Raw genomic sequence first — 24,111 nt, 5'->3', positions numbered from 1 at the left:
ACGGCGGAGCCTCAGCATGCCAGTGAGGGCTGGCCAGCAGAAATGCTTACAGAAGAGATGAAGCTGTTCCTCCAACAGCCAACACAAACCAAGCAGCCGGAAACTACCTTTCAATGTCATGGTTTGGGGTATTTAGTAATGATACTACTGGCTGCACTGGGTGCTTGGCTGGCGCATTTTCAAGTGGCAGCACGCTTTCCAACCATGTATCACAAGGTCTCACTAACAAATAAAGACACTGCAACTAATATGCCCATCACCGAGACAGCTCAGCATATTTCTCTCTGAAACAGCCGCCGACGCACCAAGGAGCAGGTCTGTACACTTGGGAGAGGAACTGAAGGTCTCCCTCACTGCTCAGCTGGAATTTAACCTGCATTAACACTTTCAAAGTACATACAAGTGTTAATACATCAGCTTGGTATATCTATTAACATCGCTGAATGGTTTAATAACTGACTGTCATTGAAGTACAACCAGGTACAGCCTTGCATTTGGTCATTTCAGAGAGACAGAACATACCCCTCTGGACAGGACTCTGCAAAAATCAAAAAACAACCTTATGAAAAATAAGTTCACGGAATGAAGAACAGCATTATCTGAACAGAAGCATGCAGCTGCTTAAACAAAATCACCGTCTCACTTGCTGAATGCACCAGGATCAAGTATTATAGATCTACTAGCAATATCTAGCTCTTCAGACACACGCCTCCACTGGGCCCAGCGCTGTACCAAGACAGACAAGGGAAGGAAGAAACCCCCAGGTTTTACCTTCAAAAGCAAATGAACCTTCTGAAGCCCTTGGAAGTTTGTCTCAAACAGAGAGAAATCGTGTCAAAGGTTAATTTTCACTTCTGGCTTTGAACATGGCAAAAGTTTTATACTAATTTCTAGGCCATTCTGATGGAGAGATTAGACCAAGCCACCCCTAAACGCCCGTTAATTCCACCATTGGTTTCTCCACAACAGGTCAGGAACTTCAAGTCTCTGAGGCTGGAAGCTCAGTCTGGCAGCTAGCCGGCCACTCCACTCGCACGTACGTAAGGACGGTTGGAAAAACAAACGTGAACAAGTTCAGCACTGCGCTATGGCCATATTTTTTAGCTCATTCATGCATTAAGGCCAGGCCAGAAACCTCTGAAAAACCAGGTTTACCTGTGATGAGCTGATTCGGACTTTACCAGCTGGGACCTCTGCCCCACCAGTATTCCCAAGTCCCCATTGCTCCCTGACATCCAGCCACAGATTTCGCTCCCTCCCACATTCCCCAAAGCAAAGCAGTGCACTGGAAGTGTGCCGTAACTGCCAAATTACAACTTCGACACTAAACTAAAACACTTCGACAGCACCTGCAACTGGATGGTGAAAGGTTGCATTTTGCATTTTACAAGACTGCTCAGCAGAAGACAGGTTGAAAAATGGCCACGAGTATCAGTTTTAGGGAAAAGCAGCCTCTACACCTCCTCTGCAGGCATTTCACTGTAACAACAAGCAAAACACACATTACTCTCCTTACTGCCAAGAAGCCTGAAACCTGTTCATACTCCAAAGTAACACATTAGCATAAAAGAATCAATTCACCTCAAATTCTTTCATACCTGCAAATCATTTTTAAGGGGACACACTTTAGAAGGCAAGTGACCAGTACATGAAGATTTTTAGAAAGCTCACACAAAACAAGTCTTTATTCTTTGTCGCAGAAAATAAATACAGGTGCATATTTCATATGCTTTTCTATAAAAGCACTCCTACAAAATCACTGAACTGCATACAACAGTACAACCTTTTTGGCTTTTAAAATGCAAATATTATACAGTCACTTCATTTTATTATCTTCTAAAGCACTTGTAGCAAGCAGCTTTGGAAAAGGAATGCTTAATTTAGAAGCCAAATTCTTGCCTCAAGTGTTTTGTGGATTTTTTCCATCATGTATATAGTGCAACTAACCTAAAAGCAACTAGAACAGTTTTTGTAAAATGTTTATTCCCCACCCACCCACCCCAAAAAAATAACCACCTGCAAAGAAAAAAAAAAGCTCTTAAAAACTGTTCTACCTTGATACTTAAACCAAGAGAAAATAAAAAGTGGCTCAATAGAAATATTAAGGTAAGCATGATGCTTCACAGCTCATTATCTGTTCACTTCCAGTTTGGCCCGGGATGTTTCTTTAGACTAAAGAAGCATTAATCATCCAGTCCTATATTTCTGAAAAGGTACGACATGGACTCCCCATTATGGATCCTGCGAATGGCTTCTGAGAGGATCATGCTGATATCCACCGTCTTGATTTTAGGGCACTGGAGTTTTTGTATTTCGTGTGGAATTGTGTTTGTAACAACCACCTACAGAAAGAAAAAATGATTGGAAAGTTCCGTTATGTTTTCCTCCTCCCCATATTAGAACTGCAAAAGGGCATGTACATGCACCAGATCCTGTGAAGCCACCCTTGCTGGTAAAAGAACAAGATTTTACATTACTGTCAGGGTCAAAATCTTAGGAAGAACCATGTGTTGCTATAGGATAGCACATATCCATGGATACTAATGGCACTGTCCCTTCCTTCCATTCATTCTGCCGCGCAGGCCCAAAGGAAGGTATGAAAAATATCCCCTGCACTGAAGAGAAAAGTCTGCTAATCCTGGCAGTCTGTCAGCTCACTACTTCCCTGGTTTCCCATCGCTATAGTTTAAGGACACGGAGATGCTAATACTCTTAACATGCAATTCCTTGGTAAAAAAGCCTGAACCCAGGAATCTCCCAGCTAAATTCTTAATGCCAGTACATTTTAATAATCAAGTCAGGAGAAAATTGCTTGCTTAAGAAACACCGAATCATTGGACCAGAAACTCAGAATCCGTGCTTACTTCATCAATTGCAGATTCCTCTATCAGCCTGGGAGCATCTGAAGATAACAGGCCATGCGTGGCCATTACAAAGATCTTGTAAGCCCCCCTCTCCTTGAGGGTCTCAGCTGCAGCAAGAAAGCTGTCAACGTCATCTATAATGTCATCCTGTCAAAGTAAGATTGAGTCAGTGAAGATTCACCACGTCTTCAGACAGATCAGCACAGCACACCCAGACCAATACCACATCATCTTCAAGTGTAATGGTTTACAGCCGATGCAAAACAGACATTTTTATTCATGCTGTTCTTGAGACCTGAGCTAGACGGTGAGTGCGAAAAACCACAAGTGTGTCCTAAACTACTGCAACATCAAGGGGCCAAAGGATTGCTCCATGAGGGGAAGAGGGAAAAGCCAAAATAACCGACACTCATTCAAAAACCAGACTCACAGAAAATTGCCCTTTTCTGTGACAAGCCCAGAGATGACACTCTGCTTTGGAGAAACAGTATAACTGCATCATCTCTACTTCACTGGCATTTCTAAATTCACAGAATAGAAACATGGTGATTTCCCCCTAATCTGATGTGTAAGCACCACCTGAAACTTCTCACCTTCAGGCAAGCACTTGAACAGAATTTCATCTGGTCTATTCATAGCAACAAGGCCCAAATGCTGCTTTTCAGCATGGATCACTTCATAGTTCACACAGTCAGCTTCAGTGACTGCAGAATACTGCCTCACGGTACAAGAAGCGCAGTATCAAACGTTCACCATCAACAAAAGTTTAGCTGCTGATACAGCAGAGTACCTACTTGATTCCTGCAACTTTAACATTTTTAATATAATTTATCAGAAGTGACAGCATCTTACTTACCACAATGATAGCTATTCTTCCTCCTACATCTCCCACAACTGTGATGGGTGGTTTTTCCTTGGGAATCAGCACTGATTCATGGCAAATTTTTTTAGAGGGGTAAAAAAGAGAAATAAAGAGAGAGTTTATACAATTTACTTCAAGCATGGAAACATACACTTTGTGTTGGTCATCACTGTTATAGACAGAAAAGAAGCAACAACTATTTCAATCATCACAGCATTACTGGGAAAAATCAGCAGGATTTTAATACATAAATGATTTAGGCTTAGCCAAAGTATTAACTACATTCATTTATACCCACATTCTTTAACCAATTCAATTAATTCTTAATTTTAGTTCAGAGAATATAGCAGCTTGCAGATACAACCAGTCTGCAGACCCTACTGAGATCCATGCTAAGGTTTATGCAATGAAGTTTTACACGCACAGTTACAGATTCACGTTCAGCAAAGTTACTCTGTCAAGGTCCACGACATTATACAGCTACAGTCACACGCAAAACCAGTTTCAGTTCAGCTTATTAGCTCTATGTCCCAGAAAAATTCCAACAGGAAAAGTAAATGGCAAAAAAGTGGGACCCTCTGCCAAGGGCTTTTCTGACTGCCTGTAATGACACAGCGCCTCCTGCCCAGGGCACAGAACTCACATACAGCCTAGCACTAAAACCATGGATAAAGCATCAAAAAGGAATCTTTTTTTCTCCCTATTAAGAAAAACATAATCTTCTTTTCCCCCTAAAGAACCACTCATTTTTGATGGTCCATCACTGCCAATCCCATTCCCCAAACCCACAAAATACAACAGGTGAAAACTTTCACACACAAACTTACTTACTGGGTATCTCCAAACTGGGATGAATAGCAGCTACGTTTTTGGCCGTAGGTGGCGAGTGCCGACCATCCACCATGTCAGACTCTGCATCTTGAGCTTCCCCATGAATCACAGCAATTCCCAACCGTAAGCGCTCAGCAAATGACTGTGCCCTGTAGGGAAAGGGTTAAAAAAGAAAACCACAAAACCAGAAATATGTTACATTTAAAATAATTCACATACATGCAGTCCTAACCTATTTCCATTTTATTTCTCATGTTTCAGAGGAAAAATGGAATGATCCTAAAATTTTAGGAACACACACAGAAGAACCCACCTGCCCCTTAGTATCTTGTTTTCACCAGGCTTGTGAGAGTCAGAATAACCTTGAAAGGACCCATACTGGCCTTGAAGCAAAAGGATAAATGCTGCAAGTCACATAATTCTGATTACCCCCTTCTATTTTGCCCAGTCAGAAAAACATTTCCTAGCCTTCAGCATTCTTGAGATTTCACCCACACTTTAGCAGGTCTCATCTAACAGTAGCCAAGAATAGCCTAGATGCCTGGATTGTCTACATTTAATAGGAAAAAAATATTCACATGAAAACAGAAACAAGTGTCCACCTATTTATTTTTTTTTAAGCAAGACGGGCACTAAGGACAGTATCCCTGAACTTCTGAGACATAACCTTAGAAATCCTACAGAAAAGAGAATCCAGACAATCATTTTGCCACACTTGACAAACCACACTTCAAAGTTAAACAGCCTGGATTTTTACAAGCTTACAAGAAGTTCCTTCACCATGTGGTATTTCTTCAACTAAAATTAGAAATCTATGTAAAAAAGTGTAAGGTTATCTGGGGAAGTAGGGAAAGTAGAGTCAGGAAAATAGGAATTTCACAGATAGAGCTTGTATCCCAAATACTGGAAGCAGCAAGTAAAAATTAGCAGATTGATCCTACCTTACCTTGCACACCAAAGAGTTTGGTATCTAGCCTAAGCCAGCCAGCCAGCCTCTATTATGCCTAGAGTGAGTCACTCCATTCTAATATCAGCATTTAAGACCTGTGGCCTAAATCACCTCCTTTACACTTAAGCCCTGTTTCACTATCCAAACAACTCAAAGTCCAGAGAATAATTTGCCCATCATGATGCTCAGTTAATTAAACATGAAGAATCTTCTGCCCTGTGGTTATCATACAGTTAGGATATTTTTTCCAAGTAGTTAATTACAGATAAACTATGATTCAAAACTTAGAAGTCATAATCCTATCAACAAAACTATAATAATTACTCAGTTTAATGCTGCATTTTAAAGTGAAGTTCAAATGTTGTAAAATGATTTATTCGTTTTCCAGTAAGCTCAGAAACTACAGAAACATTCTGAACTTCAGCAAGCATAGGTTCTCTTTCACAAGTAGGCATTCATCTGAAAAGTGTTTTCCTTGATGAGGCCGAAACATTCAATCACCCTTTTCCAAATACAAAGTACCTCCTCAAATACTGCTCTTAAATGCTCACATGTACACATGAAGAAGCTAACAATACAGCTCTGGGATCCTCTCCTACACAAATCAGTTACATGTGCAACCTATCTGTCTGATCAAAGGTTATGTGTAGACTATTTGCTGGCATGCACAATTACTTGACAAGTATGAAAATGCCTCAACAAATGCCAGCCTACACCCAAGAGGCAATACAGACACCAAGTAAAAGAAACCATCAAAGACAAGCAAATGTAAAATAACTGGTCAAAAGAAAAGAAATCACATTAAAAGTACTGCTGGAAAACAAAGATGACAAAAACTGTTCCCCTCACTATACTTCTACAAATTAAAGTATCTCTGATTTGTTATATAAAATCAACAAAAACCTTTCTTACAAAGAGTACCATGATTCCTTGGCAGGAAAGTCTAGGTAACTTTTCAACAAACTATTGGTTTGTCACCACAGCAAATACAGTAACTCTTAAACCATCATCCAACTCTTACACCACCTGCTGAGAGCAGTGTAATCCCAAAGAGTTTAGGAACAGTCAACCAAAAAGCTTCATGGATTAATAACAGTCGTTCAGCCAACAAGGACTTCACAGTCAAAATAATCTCCAACATCAAATCCTATTTCACCACGCGAAATGGTAAGCCATCTGTATTTAGGGTCTGATCAACCATGTTCCAAGTTACGACCATGTTAAGCAAATACTTTGGATTAATGGCATTATACTTCCAGCAATTTTTCTTCATTTACAGGAGGAAATTTATAATGTAAAAGCACAGAAATATAATATGATTAAATACCTCCTTTATCCTAAGAGCCAAATTGATCTACCTCATCCTTTCACTTGTTTGGTTTTTACTCTCCTTAGATTTATTATAACAATGATGTAAGAACTACATATCTAACAGTATTGGGAGGGATTTGAAGGCTGCATCTTCTAATTACCAGGTATGTGTCCTTCACTTGATCCTAAGAACAAAATCATGATAGAGATTTCCTGCTCTAACACAAGAGAGCAGATCTTACCCACCTCTTTGCAGACGCAGGTGATTTGGCCACAATTACAGCATTCCTGTAGTCTGGTATCTGTAGTAAATAACAGATAGCAATGTCTACTTCATATCTTTAGACAAATTTAAACTCAGTAAGAATCAGAGAACTTTATTTTGCCAGAAGAATTTTAAGCATCGAACATTCCACCTAACATAAGAAAGCAACCTCAAGAATCCACGGTACATGATCAGAGTTCACAGCTCAGTAAAAACAGGTATTTAGGAAATTCAGGTATTAACTTTAAAACTGTACCTTTCACAAACACCATGTTATATTGTAGATCACACGAAAGTAACTGCTTTAAAAGAACATCAGGGCTACACTGACAAGTGTTAAAAGAAACAGGAAACCATCAAAGAAAGAAGTTTCCAGTTCAACTTAAATTGTCTTGTGTGCACCCATGGCAGTCTTTAATCACTTGAAAACACAGCATTTAATCTATTTCCTATTGATTTTCAGAGTACACCAAAAAAAGTAATGCCTATCCATCACATCATAGTGACTCTTCATACCGACTATCAAAAGGGATAAAAATTCCCTATTTGCTGCACTGATCCTGCCATCACAGTCTAACACTGCTGCAAAGCGGCTTCCACACCAGCCAGCGCTAGAGGATGCTGCTGCAAACGCCAACAGCAGCAAAGTGGTAAGGCCAAGAAGTCGAGAGTTTCATTTCAAGGTCTGATGGGTCCTTCAGTCAGTCTTCACAAGCACAATCCATTCCAAAGTTTGCTGCTCCTGTCCTGCCCCATTCTCACACTGGCTTTTCACTCCAGACTCATCTCCATTTAGCCACCATTTTAGTCTCCTTCTCTCAAAAGTTCATCTCCATTTTCCCTGCAAACACTGATGCCACATCTTCCACATCAGACTCAGGTTTCCTTGTTTCCTAAACTCTCAAGTATTCCACCATTTGCCCTGTCAGTCCTCCTTTCCAGCAGCAATCTATGCTCCCTCTAATCTCTCATCTTACCAGTATCTCCTCTTACCCCCCTTCCTTGCAAACTCAGTGTTGTTCTTCACTGTGCTGCCCTGAGACAACCTGTCTGCCACAGAGCGTACAGAGAACCTCTCTGTCCTTTTATCAGTCACTGTAACAACAGTTCACAGCCACTCTCAGCTGCAATAGCAAGCAAAGTCCTACAGAGCAGATCCAATCCTCAGAATCCCAGTGTTAAGGGACAGAAGACTCTTTATTAAATACCTGCAGATTATCTGTTACAAATGTAATTTCACAGATTTTTGAAGATGATACCCTGACATGCAGTTCGTTGCCTTGCTGTCAGATGTCAAACACCAGATCCAGAGCATAGAAATACTTGGGTTTTGTTCAAACACAAGCAAGGTAAATTCTTCCACAATCTTATCGTCAAACATACAAACCACACTGGCTGAATATTTCCAAAAGTACTCTACCTGAAATACATTGTGGGAAAAGTTCTGAACTTGGGCATGGGCCTAACCAACTGAAAACAAGAGCTTTTCTGAGGACGTGTCAGGCAACATTAATAATCCCCACTGCTACTAACTCCACCTATGATACTGGGAATTCAGCATGTTCTGTCCTTTACAAACACTTAGTTATACAACAGGCTATAAAGATTAACATGATGGAAGGTATGGACAAGGCAGGGCCTGTCACTTGACATAATAAGCGCTTTGATCTTGTTCAGACAGTTGCCTCATTTTTCCCCTGCCAAATTATCAAATTTGTTCTCAGCTCTTCAAAAATGAAGTCAGAACGCTAGAAGTGTCATCCAAAGACAGTAAGACATCAACAACTCCTTGTAACAAAGAGCTACATCACTCTAAGATTAACATGTACACATAGAAGAGAGAAGTCACCAAGTATCAAACATTAGCTAAGCATACAAAGGAGAATCACCAAATTATTTTTACACCACATTAATTTCACTGATTGGACTGTCTTCATCCCAGAACACCAAGTAATTCTCTTTACACCTATGCATAAATTTCCAACAGGGAACGACTACAAGCCCTCATCCTCTTACCTTTCAGTTAAATCCCTTTTAAGTGACCTTCATTCTTATCAAGCTGGACTCTATTTCATGCTACTCAATATACCCCACCACAACTCCTATTAGAAACATTTTTCATGCTTTGGCATTCACAGTGCAGGACATACAGCAAGCTGCTTGCTGCCACTGTGAACTTAAGATAAACACTACATTCTTCCTGAGCAGCACTGGATGAAACTTTTAAGAAAAGATATGACCTGTCTGGTGAAGGTACGTACTTGCCAATATAGATCCCAGGTGATCGATACATTCAGTCAACTCTAGTTTTAGCAAGTCATCTCATGGACAAGCACAGGAACAATGAAATGAAAATGTGAAAGGATCTTTTAAGACCTCTCTACACATACTTCAGCAGATCTCTACAAATGTTAATTTGTTAGACTGCACAGCAGTGCCAGACTCAAAGCTGCAACAATTCTTTGGAAACCATTAAGAGTTCATGTATCAAAATGTGCTTCCAGACTAAACCAGGACCATGATGTTGTGAACAACCATACTCCATACATTCAAGCAACATATAAAGGCACAACTTGCTTGTGTCTGCATATTTGGTTTTCCACTATTCTTTTTTTTAACTTCTGAAGTGCTTACAGTGTGCAATACTCCTCTCTCCTGGTATACATGATGAATGACTGTGGCAAAGGCAGAGCCTGGAGTTTTGTTCTATCATCCTCTTTGACTCTTATTACCAAAAGAAATTATAACAATGGATTCAAATGGTAACTGATTCCCCAAACAGATGTTAACACTGTCATAATAAAATCATGTTGCTTTGGTTTTGGGTTTGGTTCTGTTTGTTTGTTTTTAAATTGAGACATTCATATCTCTATAGAAATAAATAACCTGGATTCAAGTGTGAGCTAAACGTCTTCTCTCACCAGGAAAAAAGCATTTGCTTTATCCCAAGTTTTCATTAGTCAGAAGTATAATACGCATCTTATACCTACAATTATCATTTGCACAATTTGTATATATGAATCTACCGGTGGCACTTCTCAAAGTACTTATAAAAATAAAATGGAGAAATAGACGTACAGAACATCAGAAGTTAAGCTCCTCAAGTCAAGACATGCTGAACAAACAGCACGTGTAGATTTCCACACAAGAAGTCATCTGTTCTTTCTTTCAGAGCATGACCGATAGGCCCTCTCATAGTTTACAGCTTTACTTTCAAAGTGTTTTCATAATGCAGTATAAATTACACCTACACAAGCAGTCCATCCTATAAATGTCAAGGAAACTGGAAACAGGAAAGGAAGAGGACATCAAGAGCAAGAAAATCCCTTTTTTTTTTTTTTTTAAATACTGGTTATGGGAATATATATAAGAAGACAGAACAGCATCACTGCATGGATAAGAAAATGCCAGTTCTTCACAAAAGCAAAACTTAAACCTGTGGGGAAGAAAAGAACCAGTTACCCCAACATGATCATTCCCCCTTTAAAATTCTGTTTGAAGAGTTGGTCTTTTCAGAGGACTTTGTTTCAGAAGCCTTGAGACATGACAAAAAAATGATTTAGAAAAGCAACTGTAACAGCAGGCCCTCCTCACCTCTTCTTGGATGTACTGTAGTAAAAATGGAGATGCTCTCAAGTTATCAACTGGAATATTGAAGAAGCCCTGTATTTCCTTCTGATGTAAATCCATGGTAATAAGATGAGTCAGTCCTTTTAAAAAAGAAATTAAAAGACATATGGAGAAGCTCGTCAAGAAAAGTAAGAGAGAACAATAGATACACTCTGTTTCTCTAGAAAGTTTCACTGAAGTTTGCCCAGAACAAAATCTCTAAACTGCATTAGAACAAGAATACTATACTTAGTGAATGTACGTACCATATTAACTGTGTGCCTCAAGTACAGCAGCATTATCACATTTCACGATTTCTACAGTGCTGCTTTTAAAAGAACCTCAGAACACTACATAACTGACTCAGTAGTGCCACACTGAGGCAGGCAAGATCTTTCTCCATTCAACATATGACAAAATGGAAGCACTAGTAAGATAAATTGTCCTATGCCACACAGCAAGACCCCAGCACAGCTAGCATTAGAGTTCTGAACTCCTGAAAAATGGGCCCAAATCATAACCATCAAAACACTTCTCTCCAAATAAGAAACCAGATCCCAGTGTCCATTGTAGCTGCCCATTTTTCCCAGGGACAGGAGCAAAAGGAAAGGAGCAGAAAACGTGCTAGAAGGCTGTGAAAATGAATCATCCCATTCTCCCATGTTATCTCAAACGTAAAGGATGGAAACAAAGTGCATTCACCCAATAGTTTAAAAAAAGAATAGATATGACAAGGCACAACTGTTTGAGAGTGTCACAAAGGCAGACAACAGTATTATGAGAGATGGATACCATGGCCCAAAGCAGCAGAGTCCAGCAGACTGATCTTGCCAGCTTAGTAGGACACAATGGAAGATGGCTGTTACAAGTTTGGGTTTTTTTACAAACTCGTAATTTGGAAACATTTCTAATGACATTCTCCTTTCTTATGTGGGTTTTAAATGCACAAAAAACTTGGCAGTTATTTTTAAACAACCTCTCTGCAGAGACCTCTCAAAACTTGCAAGGTGACAGCGGAAGCCCCCATTGCCCTGATTATTTCATAACAGCCTGCATTCTTACCAGCTTTGCACATCATTGAAGCCAGTAATTTAGAGACGATAGAGCCCCTTTTCCTCATCTTGCATTGTTTGCTGTACGGGAAGTAAGGAATCACTCCAATAATGCTTTTGGCACAGGAGGTTTTACAGGCGTACACCATGATGAGGAGTTCCATGATCGTAGTATTCACATCCCTGGAACGAGAAGCATCTAGTTCTGTATCTCGTGCATAAAAATCCTGTATTCAACACAGTACTTATACCCACTCCAGGAATTTCACTCCTGGGTAGTGGAGCCTACAGTGACTGAGCAATCTTCACTAAGAATCCAGCTGTGCACCTCAGGATGGTAATTGCCCTGGGCCCAGCATTTTAATTCTTCACTAGAATTACACTTCATTCATTTTTTCACTTGGCTACTTTGGGCAATTCAGCAGTTTTTGTTATACTGTGTTGCTGTAACAAAGTAGTCTGTAATTTATCTCCAACATCTCCTTCTACCATGCACAAACCAATATGTGTGTATTTTTGATATAGGTAAGCTTTTTTTAAAAAAAAAAATTCACATTTTACAACACATTCCTCTTATTCAAGCCAACAGCAGGCTAAATATTTACTATCCATTTTCTGCCCTAAATGGAAAGACTGAGAGGGTATCTTTTCAGATAAGAACTAGTCATCAACTAAGAGCCCTGCTATTTTTGTTGCCATTTAAAAAAAGACTTAGAATTTGTAAAGTTCTTTTCACATTAAAAAAAAAGTTTTTTTCTGAATCACAGGACACATTGCCTAGGAAATGCTTCTCCTATATTTAGAGTTTTGTAATGGTGCTGGAGACGGGTAGCTGAAAAGGAAAGGATTTAAAGAGAGTAAGATAAGCAAAAGCATGCACTTAACAAATGAATGCAGAGACCCAGGAAAAAGTTTCATTGACATAGTCACTGAAAACTAAAACAAGAGCAGTTAGCTTATGCTGAAGTCTTCATTGTGAACATACAAAAAAACCCAAAACACCAAAACAACAAAAAAAACAGAGAAGCCTCTATCTAGGTAATCTAAGCTTATTATACTGCATCATATACATAAAATGCAAAGAAAATCTAAACCAGAAGCATTCCTATGTACAGTCCATGTCAAAATGCTAGCACAGTGTCTAAACAGTTACTCACTTTGAAACCGTTTGGATGATAAATACATCCTTTCCTCTCACAGACTCCTGAATCTGCACTCTTGTTTCTGCCAAGAAGAGAAATATGTAATATCTGCAATAGCAAAACTCAAACTCTTAAGAAAAGGGTAGCCAATACATGCACATCACAGTTAGGCAAGTTCCAGGTTTGCCAATTAAATGCTCACCTCTGTTTGGCTCTTGATAAACCTGAACCTTCCCCATCTCCACACCTAAGCGCCTGCAGGAGCAGAAAAAAGAAAAGTAGAAGTCAATATGGGAATATGAAGAGCAAAACAAATGCAAAGCCCATACAACAAAACAATTACTGAAAAGGCTGTATTTCATACAAGAAAACCAAGGGAAGAAAATCCCACACCATAAAACCAGTAATTATAGTGAAAACCTCTTAATAAAGCAGCTACAATTTCCAGAAGCTCCACTGCAGGCTAAGCTAAACTCGTTATCAAGTCAAGCTCAAAGAACAGGCAGCAGAAAAAAAATAATGAATACTAAATCATGTAACAATTTCTATTTTTTAATACATATTTCTATATATGTTGCCATAGATATGTACATATGCATGGCAACATACACAATGCTTAAAAGACCATTTCTACATCGCTCTTCTCTATAGAAAAAACATCAACATAGAGAATAGGAAATACTTTTGAGCTCTACTAGATGAATAATGGAAGACTAATGTCTGCTGTATTTATTCCACTTTAGTACTAGAACAGACCCCCATCACTAAACAAAGGAGACAGCCAAGTATGCTGTGCACTTATGCCCAAGTCCTTGCCATGTGTAACCTGAGTTCCTTGGCACTCTCCTTTCTCCTCCTATCTACACCTAGCCATGGGTACATAAGCCTCAAGAAGAAACTATCACGTGCAAGACTCCTGGTTATGTTATGCATCCTAATACCATTACAGTAGCATGGTAAAAATTTACTTACATCATAAAAGTTTTGCTGAAGCTATTCATGCATTTAAAGCTCAACAAATGTTCCCACCTAAAATACACAGTGAGCAGGATGCAGTTTTGCCATCTAAGAAAATTCCGCTATATAGAATAAGTAAACAATAAAAACTTCTGCCATGACTATTTAATGCTATTCAAACATTAGCCTTCCCATGTGTCTAAAATACTGCAGCCAATCACAACCTGCCATCAAACAATTTAAACACAAGTTATTTCCTTTGTTATTGACCTGTTGAAACACACTGTGCAATACAGCACACTAGATGTTCTTGCAAACCATGGCAGTTTCCCCATGGAACTGTCCTTAAACAGAGAAATCAGTCTTTAGTAAAATAAGTCCCATCATAACAACACCAAGATCCTAAGCTGCCCTGCAGGAGATTTTACTTACTCAGCAATCCTCTTCGATAGTTCCATGCATGACGAATTGGAATTAGCTGAAAACAGCACCAGTCCACCCTTGGTTATATTCATGATGGCCCCAATTTCAGTTGATGACACACAAAACATCAAACCTAAGTTGTTTTTCCACTTCTAAAAGACTGCAAGAGATCAAAGGTCTGTTAGAGCCACATTGTTAAGAACAAAAAACAAATCTGCTCTGTTTAGAAAGTGATGAGTTTCTCATAAGCCTGTATTTTCCAGCACCTTTAATATCTATCACCACTTTAACAGTACCATGAATATATCCATACAGAATGTTGTGACCTACAAGCCATACTGTTTACTGACCCAGCTCAGCGTACCCAACAATAAGGCACAAAGAAAGGGACTCCAGCCTGCCTTGCCTTCCTTCTCCTGCCCCCAAGCTTTACATGCCCTCCACCAGAATGCCTCCCTCAAGGTCTCCAAACCCCACCCTAGACAACCTCTGAATTTCAACATTTTTTCCTTTTTTAAAATGTTTTCCTCAGCCTACCATCTAGTAATACTGTTTCTCTTTTCCATCAACTTGTCCAGTTAATTTTCCAAAACACAGCAACATTTATTGACTTTTTCAAGATCACAAAGTCAGTCAGAGGTAGAATTGAGCTGAACAGAGCTCCTGGGTCCTGGCTCTGCTAAACTGGCTACAAGAGTCTATTTCCATAGCTGCATATCTTTCCATCACTTTGCAATAAATTATAAACTTACAAATAAGGATGAAATGTAAGGAAGAGTTCAATAAAGCTGGTAGCTGTAAATAATGACCTCTTGCACAATGCATCCACTCGGTGAAGCAGTAGCTGTCATTCTTTGATACTAATATTTCTCCTGTGAAAACAGGAGAAAAATATCAAGAGGAAATATATACAATTTTTTTTCCAAATAAAGGCACAAACCACTAATCTCACCAAGGATTTGATGGGATTCCATCTTGACACCTTTTATCCTTTGTAACATCACATTTTCATGACTTCTTCTACTATAACATTTTATTCAAATAAAAGAAAAAAACCAACACATTGACCAGCAGCCACTGATAGATCAAAGTAACACTCCACTCAAAAATTCCCAGGCTACTGCACTTCACTTCTGCTGTATAAATAGCCCACTCCTTCGTCATCCATTTCAGCATTACATGCGAAACCAAAAATATCAAATACAAGTAGCATAATTCAAAACAAAGTGAAGGGAAGTTAGATAAAGCAATAGCTTCTTTCCTGGTAAACATCCCCCTGCTGAGAAACGTAATTATCCAATAGTCACAGGTTATCTGTTATAAAAAACTGATGGTACTATTACGTACTCCAAAACAGCATCTAAATGGAAAACAAGTTTTCATACTTACAGGAACAGCTGGCTAGCTCTATATAAGAAACTCATTCAGCCCACCTTTGCAACTACACTCTTGCTCAGTTTGACCTTGCCACAGAAACTGCACCCAATTCACTCTCAATTAAGAGCCAAAGCGAAGTCAGGAACATCCTAACAACAAATCTCTTCATGAAGAGGCTGAGCTACACTCAACTGCTGTGTACGAAAACCTGCTTGTCATCAAAACTTCCAAAACACGCACAAAGAGAGTGCTAGTAACAGAATTTGAACACCTAGATGTTTCAGCTCTACTAGAACCTGGTGGCACCCCCTATACCACTTCAAGCAAGACTCTACCCCTTTCACCCCTTTCTTTCAGACAAGACAATTTAAAAAAAAAAAATCCCAGAAAGCAGTTATGGTTACAGGCATCCAGTCTAAAGCTCAACTATATCACTATATCCCCCCCAAACTAAGTACCCAACAATTTAAGGAGAAACGCATCCCTTGGCTAGTGTTTCTTCCTTTGTTCTGCTGCACACTTACTCTCCGTAACTCCCAGCTGTTAACTAATGGCCATCACTCATCAAATATTCATAATGGTGTTAAAGACACACCTTAAATCCAACAAAGTGAGTATGCACTAAAAATGCGTTTAGGTCTCAAAACACCACCTGAAAGCACCCTGCTTGTGTGGTTACATGGGAGCAGCATAGAGACAACTTCCAATGTTACTAAAAACATTCATAGGGTGTTTTGGAGAGAGTTTTTTCCAACTGTGTTACTGTCTTTGCTCCATGGATTAGGGAAATGAGGAGAATTAAGAGATCTGCTGAAAGACAAGTTGTCGGTTCCTGATTATTGTTCAGGGTGCATTTTACACCTCAATAAGATACTGACATATTCACAAGCAACACCGAACATAGCTCTTCAGATAACCACAGGCCAATGACTACCTTGTGGATGTACTTCAGCAGCAACAAGTGGGCTACAGATGGGGGCGGGGGAAGAAGTGGCACTTATAGAGTAATATTGATGTATCAGCCTTGAAACAGGTGTTGGGATGATGGCAAGCTCAAAAAACTTTATTAGATGTGTAAAGACATGACTCCACAAGGGTACACGGGACCATAATCCTCTGGTTTGAGGTGGATAAATCTTCCAAGCCTGCATCAAATCTGGGAGAACACATGCACCGGAGCAGGCTGCAGCCCACGAACTCCTATGCCTTCTTTTGAGCTGCAGTTACAGAGACACATCGTGATAAACATGACAATTACTGGACTGGGTACGCATGATGCCCTACTCCTACTGGCTTTTACACCTCCATGAACAGAGCACATTCACACAGAAAGCAACAGAGGCAGGAATAACTGTACAGGATAACCCTGGTACTAAATAATTGATGCCCACGGGCTGGAGGGAAGCTCAACCCTCTCACCCATCTTTCCACAGGGCACTTCCCTGGCCTTGAAGGGCCCTCCACACTAACCTATCCCCCTGGGCTAAACGGAGAGGGCAGACCCTTGCACCCCACACCTCCCTACAAGTCCTTCAGCTGCTCCAGGTGGGATACACGGCCCTGGGAGGGGAAGCCGGCCCTGGCTCCCCGAGGTACCTGACAATCCGACCCCTCCTGCGAGGGGAGAGGCCTGGGCACGCCGCAGCCCCCGCCGTGGCTCCGCGCACGCCGCTCCCCTTCACCTGTAGGGCTGGCGGCCGGCGGGGAGCCCGGAGCAGCCCGGGAAAGGGGCCGCCAAGGAGAGGGCCCCCTCCCACAGGGGCCCTGAGGGGAGGGCGACGAAGCCCGTTCCTCAGGCGGCGGAAACCTGTGCGGGGAAGGGGAGAGAGGCGCTGGGGAAGGGGGATGTCCTGCCCTCACACAGCCGGCTGAAGTGGGCTGTGCGGGGGAGCGTGCCCCTTTCTGAAGGCCTTACCTGCCGGCTCCGGCCCCCCGGCCCCGGGAGAAGGCAGCCCGGCCGGAGGGGAGGGGGAGAGGCAGAGGCAGCAGCGGAGCTCAGCCCCTCCGGTTGTCTGCTTGCAAGATGGCGGCGAGGGCGGGAGGGAGGGCGGGCACGCGAGGGGCGGGGGCGAGGCGACGCTCTCCTCCCCCCCCCCCGCCCCGCTTCCCGCCACGGCCCCGGGGCGGCTGAGGGGAGACGCCGCCATCTTCCCCCGGCCTCCGACCTGCTGGGGGGACCCAGTACCAGAGCCGCAGTTCAGCTTTCCCACCTCCCCCCCAAAAAAATAAGAAAAGAGCACGATGGGTGGGTAAGGCCCCCCAGCAGGGTTGGGAGAGCTCCGATGCAAAGTCTATATGGAGTAAACCAGTCTGCGGGGTGCCGGGGAGCGGGGGTCCCGCATCACGTCCCTGTCAGGGACAGCCGAGCGCCGCGCTGCTCCGGGCACCGCCACCACAGCGGTGGGTCCTCACCAGCCCCGCCGAGCACCGCCTTTGCCATCGGGCCCAGCGGTGTTTGTAGAGAAGGAAGCTTTTCTGGAAAGAAAGAAGAGAAACAAAGCAGTGGTCTCAGTTGTCAAGAGCATATGTAATTTGGCCCTGATACATATCAGGGCCCTCCTTGCAATATACATAGGTTAAACTGGATGAAGATGCATTTGACATCTGCAGCAAGACACTTATTTTAGTTGCCCTGTTTAAAAGCCCAGCTATACACATGGCAGCACCCACGATAAAAGTTGGGTCCTTTCACTGCTTTGACGAAGTTACAGTCACCCTGCACAGACGCAGGAGGACAAAGCTCTTGCCAGGGCCCACCACCTTCTAAATAAAAAACCAAGCACCATGTTTTCCCACTACCTGGGTAGCTAGAAGCTGTTTTAAATTACACTTTTCAGTATGCCCAAGATGAACAGCATGTTATGGATCAGAATTTTAACGTTTAGTGTAAAGGTACAAATTGGGTACTTTCTGTTGCAGTTTTTCTGACAAAAAGCATTTAAGCTTAGTTATTGCCGGACTGCAAGGTACATTGGAGCAAGGCCTTGAGCACCCCCGTAGAGAGCCCTGTTTGTGCTGGTCATACCGTGAAAGAGGAAGAAATGCCACAGCTGCCGGGACTGCTCTCCAATCTTGCCTGCAAAAGGACCACATTTATATTCATATTTTGAAACTGCGGTTTCTGCCATTATGAGCTGCGTTTTCCATTTGAGATATTCACAGGCCAGTGTTTCCCCGTATTTCACAATATTTGCTTATTGCTTCATGCCTTCCAAGACTGCATGAATTGTCTCCTGTTTTGCTTTTTCAACAGACTCAGAGCTGGGGAAGGAGAGCACTTTAACCTGGAGCTGCGGGGCAGCTGCCAGATGTAGAGCACTCCACTTGCAGCACTCATACAAAGCAAAGACATCTGTTTGAAATATGTGAGCAGAGAGGCCATAAGCCTCTTTGTACCCTCACAGAGATGCAACAACGATCCTCTGCCTTGCCTAGAGTCTCTTCTGAACTACGCTTAGGTGTAAGAGAGCAGACCTCTCTTAACACCTCACCACCCCTACCCTTCTCAGTCTGTATTTTTCTGTTTATGGCTGGTGCTTCCACAGTTGATTTGGGGTCGTTGACCCTAGTAAGTTCTTTTTTGTTTTGTTTTGGGGGTTTTAGGACAAAGGGAAAGGGTGTTTTGAGCTTTTTGTTAGCAGAGATTTCTCTCTTAGCATCAGTCTTCATCACAGGATTTCACTACAGGCTGGTATGGCAGAGCAGTTTAAGGCAGAACAGCTAGAAACAACACATGGTGAAGCACTGACCCATAATGCAATTAGCAGCCTTCCCCAGAAGCATTTTTCAATACACTAGGGCACCCAAAATTTGCTGACTATTTGATTTGTGCTGCCCCAAATTCCTGACATTGCTTAAGCAAACCACAGAACTAGGAACTAAAAGATTCTATCCTCTGATCCTTTTTATAAGGCTACTGCCTTTGTTTTCTCAGAGCAAATCAATTTCTTTCCCACCTCTGTCTTCCTGGTCAGATGAATGTGAATTTAAATCTCCACTCCCAAGGGAGAGGGATTTGTTAATTTTACGATATGCTATCCAAATGCTAGGAGTTTAAGAAATAGTTGCTCCAAGTGAACACCCAGATTTTACTTTATTTACAATGAATCAAGTGGTCATCTAAGGAATTCTGAAAATTCGCTGGGTGTGAATATACTGGCTCTTGTTCTTAATCCAGATGCAACCCTGGCAAGCAGACTTGTACAAAACAAGCCCCTGCACCTAGTCCAGCCAAGGTGAAGGGCACTGCTCATCCAGTGCTTGGCTGGACGACAGCCTGCATCTGTCACCTGAGAGAAGACAAATGTTACTGTCTTCCAGTTTCCTGAGCTCCATCCATCACTGCTCAGCCAGATTGGCTTTTTTGTTTGTTTCGGGCTGGGAAGCGGGGGTTAAAAAAAAAAAAAGGGGATTTTATTTTTTTTTTTTTTTACCAAACCACCTAATGGTGAGAATTATCAGACATAGTACACTAAAGAAATGTTTTGATTTAATCCAACAGAGCCGTGTGAATAGGTCTGGTCTCTCTCAACGATTGATCCTATGAGGTATCCTAAAAGTGTCCTCTACCCTACGCAGCCCCTCTGAGCCTGCTGGGGGATTCTGGAGCATACTGGCACCTCCACGATGAGCACAGCCTAACAGCCACCACCTCCCTTCTTCCCTGCATTGAGCTTTACTGTCTTGGGAACAACTGGGTCTAATTTCCAGAAGATGATGGCTTGGATATTATCCAGCTAGGGAGGCAGAACTCAAAGCAGCTATAAATGCATTTATGAATCAAGGGAAGGAAAAGTAGCTTTATCATTTCTTAAGAGTCATCTGGAAAATAGCATTCCCCATGTCTGGGAATCTAAGTGCCTTAAAAAAAGGCCCTGGAGCAGAGAACATGTCTTACCCTTGTGAAGGGCTCGGTAAGCAGACAGCACTCTCTTATTGTTTTATCAAATATTACTGCCTAGCCATGGCTTGGCTGTCTGCAGTAAATAGGCACAGACTTGCTCTGTTACAGTCTGTTCTTCCTGAGTCATAAGGCTTTGACCAAATACTCACCAAGTTCAGTTTATTTTCCTGTTTCTAACCACGCTCTCAGTTCTGGGTCAGTCTGCAGTGACTAACAGATCTGCCGCATCAGCTTCAACACGGGGTTATCTCCAACCAGCCTTCAAACAAAGAGACAAGAGGCTTGTTAGAATACCCAGCATTTAACAGGTCACTGCACAGGCAAACCTCTCAGGCTGGGTGAGAGGGCAAGGGTTTGAACAAACACTACCCTGAAACAAGAACCGGCAGTAGCACCTCTTGCTTTGTTCAGATTCTCTGCTTTGCTGCGTCTATGTGCCATTCTGTCCTGCAAAGTCTGTATAACATCCAGTTAACATCCATCACCTTCCGTTCACGGATATGGTTTGCCATTAGTCAAAAGCAGTTGAACTGGATGGCGAAGTCATGTCATTTTAGGGAATTTGAACAGCTACACAGCTAGAGCCCAACACTAGTTAGTGCCCTGTTCCTCTCTGCTCTACCTACTGGGTCCCAGCATTGACTTTCCATTTACTGCACTAAGCGACAGCTCCTCTATGAACAGAGAGCACACATGCATCATGCCCTGTACGGGCATTTAGCAAACACACAGGAAGGGCCTGAGTTCATCACTGGTCACTGTACAGCAAGCTTGCAAATTAAACCAAAATTCAGGAGCACGGGAGAAAAGATCCAGTGCTTTACATGCACACAGACAGACTAGGGAGCATAAAGAAAGATTTGGTACCAACTCTGCCCTGTACAGCTCAACAGAAGCTGAGTGAGGTGCAGGGAAGAAGCAAAGTGCAACCAGCAAAGAGCAGCCTGTTCCCTTCCCGGTTTGGTGCCATCAGGACTGATCCTGGATGAGTGATAGCAGGTTAACTCCCATGCTGGGTGGGACCCTCACCCAGCTGCTACACCAAGAAATGCTGTAGAGACCTGGGTAACACTTGGCCTGCACCACTTACTAACACTATTATCAACATCTCTCCTTCATAGAGAAGCTTTTTACGAATATCAGTCCTCTAATTTGCCATATTGTTACCCGACTGATTTCAGCAAGATCTGGAAGAGGTTCTGCTGTCAGACCTTCATGCACTGTCTTTTGCTTGACCTTACCTAGCAAGTTGATTCCCCAAGCTCAAGAGTAGGACACTTAAAAGTTTTACCTACTAGGAGAGTTTCACCAGAGGAAAGGCAGGGGAACTACTAGGTTTCACAAAGGCTTTTATTGTCTCATTAAGTTCTGCTTAATGAGAACTTCCTCATCTGCTGCAGTCTCCCTCCCATTCGTTAGCACCCACCATCATGCTGCTGGTACTTTCAAGGCTGTCTCAGCTCCCACTCCTTCCTCCCTCTTTAATGTTCTAAGCCCAGTTTCTATTTCCATGCTTTCATCCAGGTTCCAAGGAGAAAATACCTTCTCCTCTTGAGCTACTGCTTGCCACGTCCTTCTTGGCTGGTTTCCTCCCTGATATCTCTGCTGCTTCTCCCAGCTCCAGAGTCAACTGCTGCGCTCTCTCCTCCAAAGCGAGGCAGCAACAGCTCCTGTTGAGATCCCTGACTTATGTGCTTGCTAAAACAGCGTAGAACTGCCAGATGTAGCAATAATCCACTGAGGCTGAGGACCCACTGTGTGCTGCGATTCACCCTAGACTTTAACTCCTTGAGATTCTTCATACATCATCATCTAAGATCCTGTCTTTGTTACAGAAGCAGCTCTGTTGCAAGATCCACTTACACCATGGTTGTCCCTCAGCATGATTAAAAAAACACAGTTACTTTCACTTGCTTAAAAGTATAAGAATATCTTACCATCCTGCTAGACCCTAGTCTGACCAAAAGTGTAACGCTGATCCAGTGCCACTTAGGTCTGTGATTGAATCAGTACAGGACACAACCAGTCTGTAATTGGATTCTGCAAATTCTCTTTTCAGCATACAAAGTTCTGTCATCCATCACCCGAACTGGCCCCATGACGTGATTCTTCTCATCTGTGCCAGCTAGTGAAGTGTCACTGTCCCTTGCCACCTTTCTTGGAAGGTAGGTCTGGACCACAGCTCCAGCCAGCGCAGTTTCTGCACTCAGAAGACACATCCTGTGACAAAACCTCTAGCCAAAAATCACCTGCCAAGTCTTTCTGAGCTCTTCCCCAAGATGTTTTGGTGATTCCATATCTACCTTGCTCAATACCAAAGTATTAAAGCATGCTAATTCATACCAAATGCTCTGACTATCAAAACTTGCTTATTCTGTCAGCTGAGGCTCTGCCGGGCACAGCTTGAACCCCGCATGCCCCAACAGCTCTGCACATCCCTGCCCACAGTTTGTATGAGTGGGGCAGTTGGATCGGCCCCTCAGCGGGACCAATGAGGGCCTCACGCCAGCGGGGCAGCAGGTTCAGCACCTTTCCCAATGACTGCAAATACTGGGGGGTTCAGGCTGTTCCACCCCTCCGATCGCATCTGAAAGAGCCTTGAGAGCAAAGCTGCGTCAGAGGGGGACACAGCTGCCAAAAGAGTCATTCAACCTCTTTGGATTGTTTGCATACCTTTGGAAAATATTTTCCTCCTCTTTTTTTTTTTTTCTTTTTTCATTCAAGCTTTTCTAGATAAGCGGATGACATGCACAAGTATCAGAGAGAATGAACAGCCTGCCTCCTGGTTGGGAATAAGGGACTATCACAATTATTGCTGTGATAATGAGATAGTCAGAATATGAGGGAATTCAGTACAATGGGGGATTTATCTTGGAACGAGTCCCTTGGCAGCCTGACCCTGCGTTGATGTCAGCACGGTTTCTCACTGCACAAAGGCTAGAGATCAGACACGGCATGGCAGACCCATATCTCAAGTGCATCCTGTAATACAGCAATGGCCATTACCATCGATAAAAGATTTACTTCCCTCTTTTTTTCTCCCAAAAGTATTTTGGCAAGCGTTCTCAGGAATGGCTGTTTAAAAGCTTTCTCAGCCCCTTCCCCATCAGGCAGAGAGACATTCAGCTTTGTACAGAATTGCTGTTTCGCTCAGCCATAATAACATGCCACTTAGAGTGGAAGTAACTTCTGGGAGGGTTATTGAGGGAGAGAGAAAGAGCAGCTTGGTCTCAGGTCTGGAGCTGAATGAGGTGAGCTGATGAAACAGAGCTGCGGTGCAGGAGGCATGCTGCGCTTGGCTAGGATACCAGGGAGGAGATGGTGTTCTGTAGGTTAATTACCTACTGGTATTCCAGTGGTAATCCCTTAGATCACCCAGACGCTCTGCTGCATTCAAGTCATGTTGTCTCATGGAAATCCTGTACCCACCTTGGATGTCCGTATGACCCAGAAAATTATTTGCTTTCCTACCACAAACCATGTCAATACTTCAAGTCCTGACCTTCAAGGGTGCTGGGGTGAGGAGAGAGGCATGACAGAGTCCAAGGCCTTGGCGCAACACTCTC

At 42.4% G+C, this 24,111-nt stretch overlaps 1 protein-coding gene across 8 annotated transcripts; it reads right to left on the bottom strand.

Moving 5' to 3' along the window:
• Nucleotides 1-1,655: 1,655 nt before the first annotated feature.
• Nucleotides 1,656-22,996, bottom strand: PRPSAP2 (phosphoribosyl pyrophosphate synthetase associated protein 2). 8 transcript variants are annotated; one of them, XM_040589223.1, is made up of 16 exons: nucleotides 22,483-22,996; nucleotides 20,915-21,001; nucleotides 20,695-20,804; nucleotides 18,668-18,718; nucleotides 15,218-18,117; nucleotides 15,018-15,137; nucleotides 14,275-14,425; nucleotides 13,088-13,140; nucleotides 12,901-12,967; nucleotides 11,754-11,926; nucleotides 10,677-10,792; nucleotides 7,064-7,119; nucleotides 4,558-4,706; nucleotides 3,721-3,791; nucleotides 2,865-3,011; nucleotides 1,656-2,342 (listed from the first exon to the last, which is right to left on the bottom strand). In XM_040589223.1, the coding sequence occupies exons 7-16, from the start codon at nucleotides 14,391-14,393 to the stop codon at nucleotides 2,184-2,186; spliced, it is 1,110 nt and encodes a 369-aa protein (XP_040445157.1). In that variant the 5' UTR covers nucleotides 14,394-14,425; nucleotides 15,018-15,137; nucleotides 15,218-18,117; nucleotides 18,668-18,718; nucleotides 20,695-20,804; nucleotides 20,915-21,001; nucleotides 22,483-22,996; the 3' UTR covers nucleotides 1,656-2,183. The 8 variants fall into 8 exon arrangements, with proteins under 8 accessions (XP_040445157.1, XP_040445156.1, XP_040445151.1 ...); XM_040589222.1 differs by having other exon boundaries at nucleotides 20,941-21,001; XM_040589217.1 differs by lacking the exon at nucleotides 20,915-21,001.
• Nucleotides 22,997-24,111: the final 1,115 nt, after the last annotated feature.

This window comes from Falco naumanni, chromosome 4 (assembly GCF_017639655.2).
Source record: "Falco naumanni isolate bFalNau1 chromosome 4, bFalNau1.pat, whole genome shotgun sequence".
Lineage (NCBI taxonomy): Eukaryota > Metazoa > Chordata > Aves > Falconiformes > Falconidae > Falco > Falco naumanni.
The sequence above is the reverse complement of the archived record's forward strand: the minus strand, read 5'-3'. Positions and strand labels throughout refer to the sequence as shown.

Excerpts from the sequence above, each read along its gene's own strand:
- PRPSAP2 (XM_040589223.1), bottom strand. The coding sequence starts at position 14,393 with ATGTTTTGTGTGTCATCAACTGAAATTGGGGCCATCATGAATATAACC. Across the intron at positions 13,141-14,274 it reads CTATCGAAGAGGATTGCTGA|GCGCTTAGGTGTGGAGATGG; the intron begins GTAAGTAAAATC and ends CTGCTCCTGCAG. Across the intron at positions 3,792-4,557 it reads TCCCAGTTTGGAGATACCCA|TGCTGATTCCCAAGGAAAAA; the intron begins GTAAGTAAGTTT and ends GCCATGAATCAG.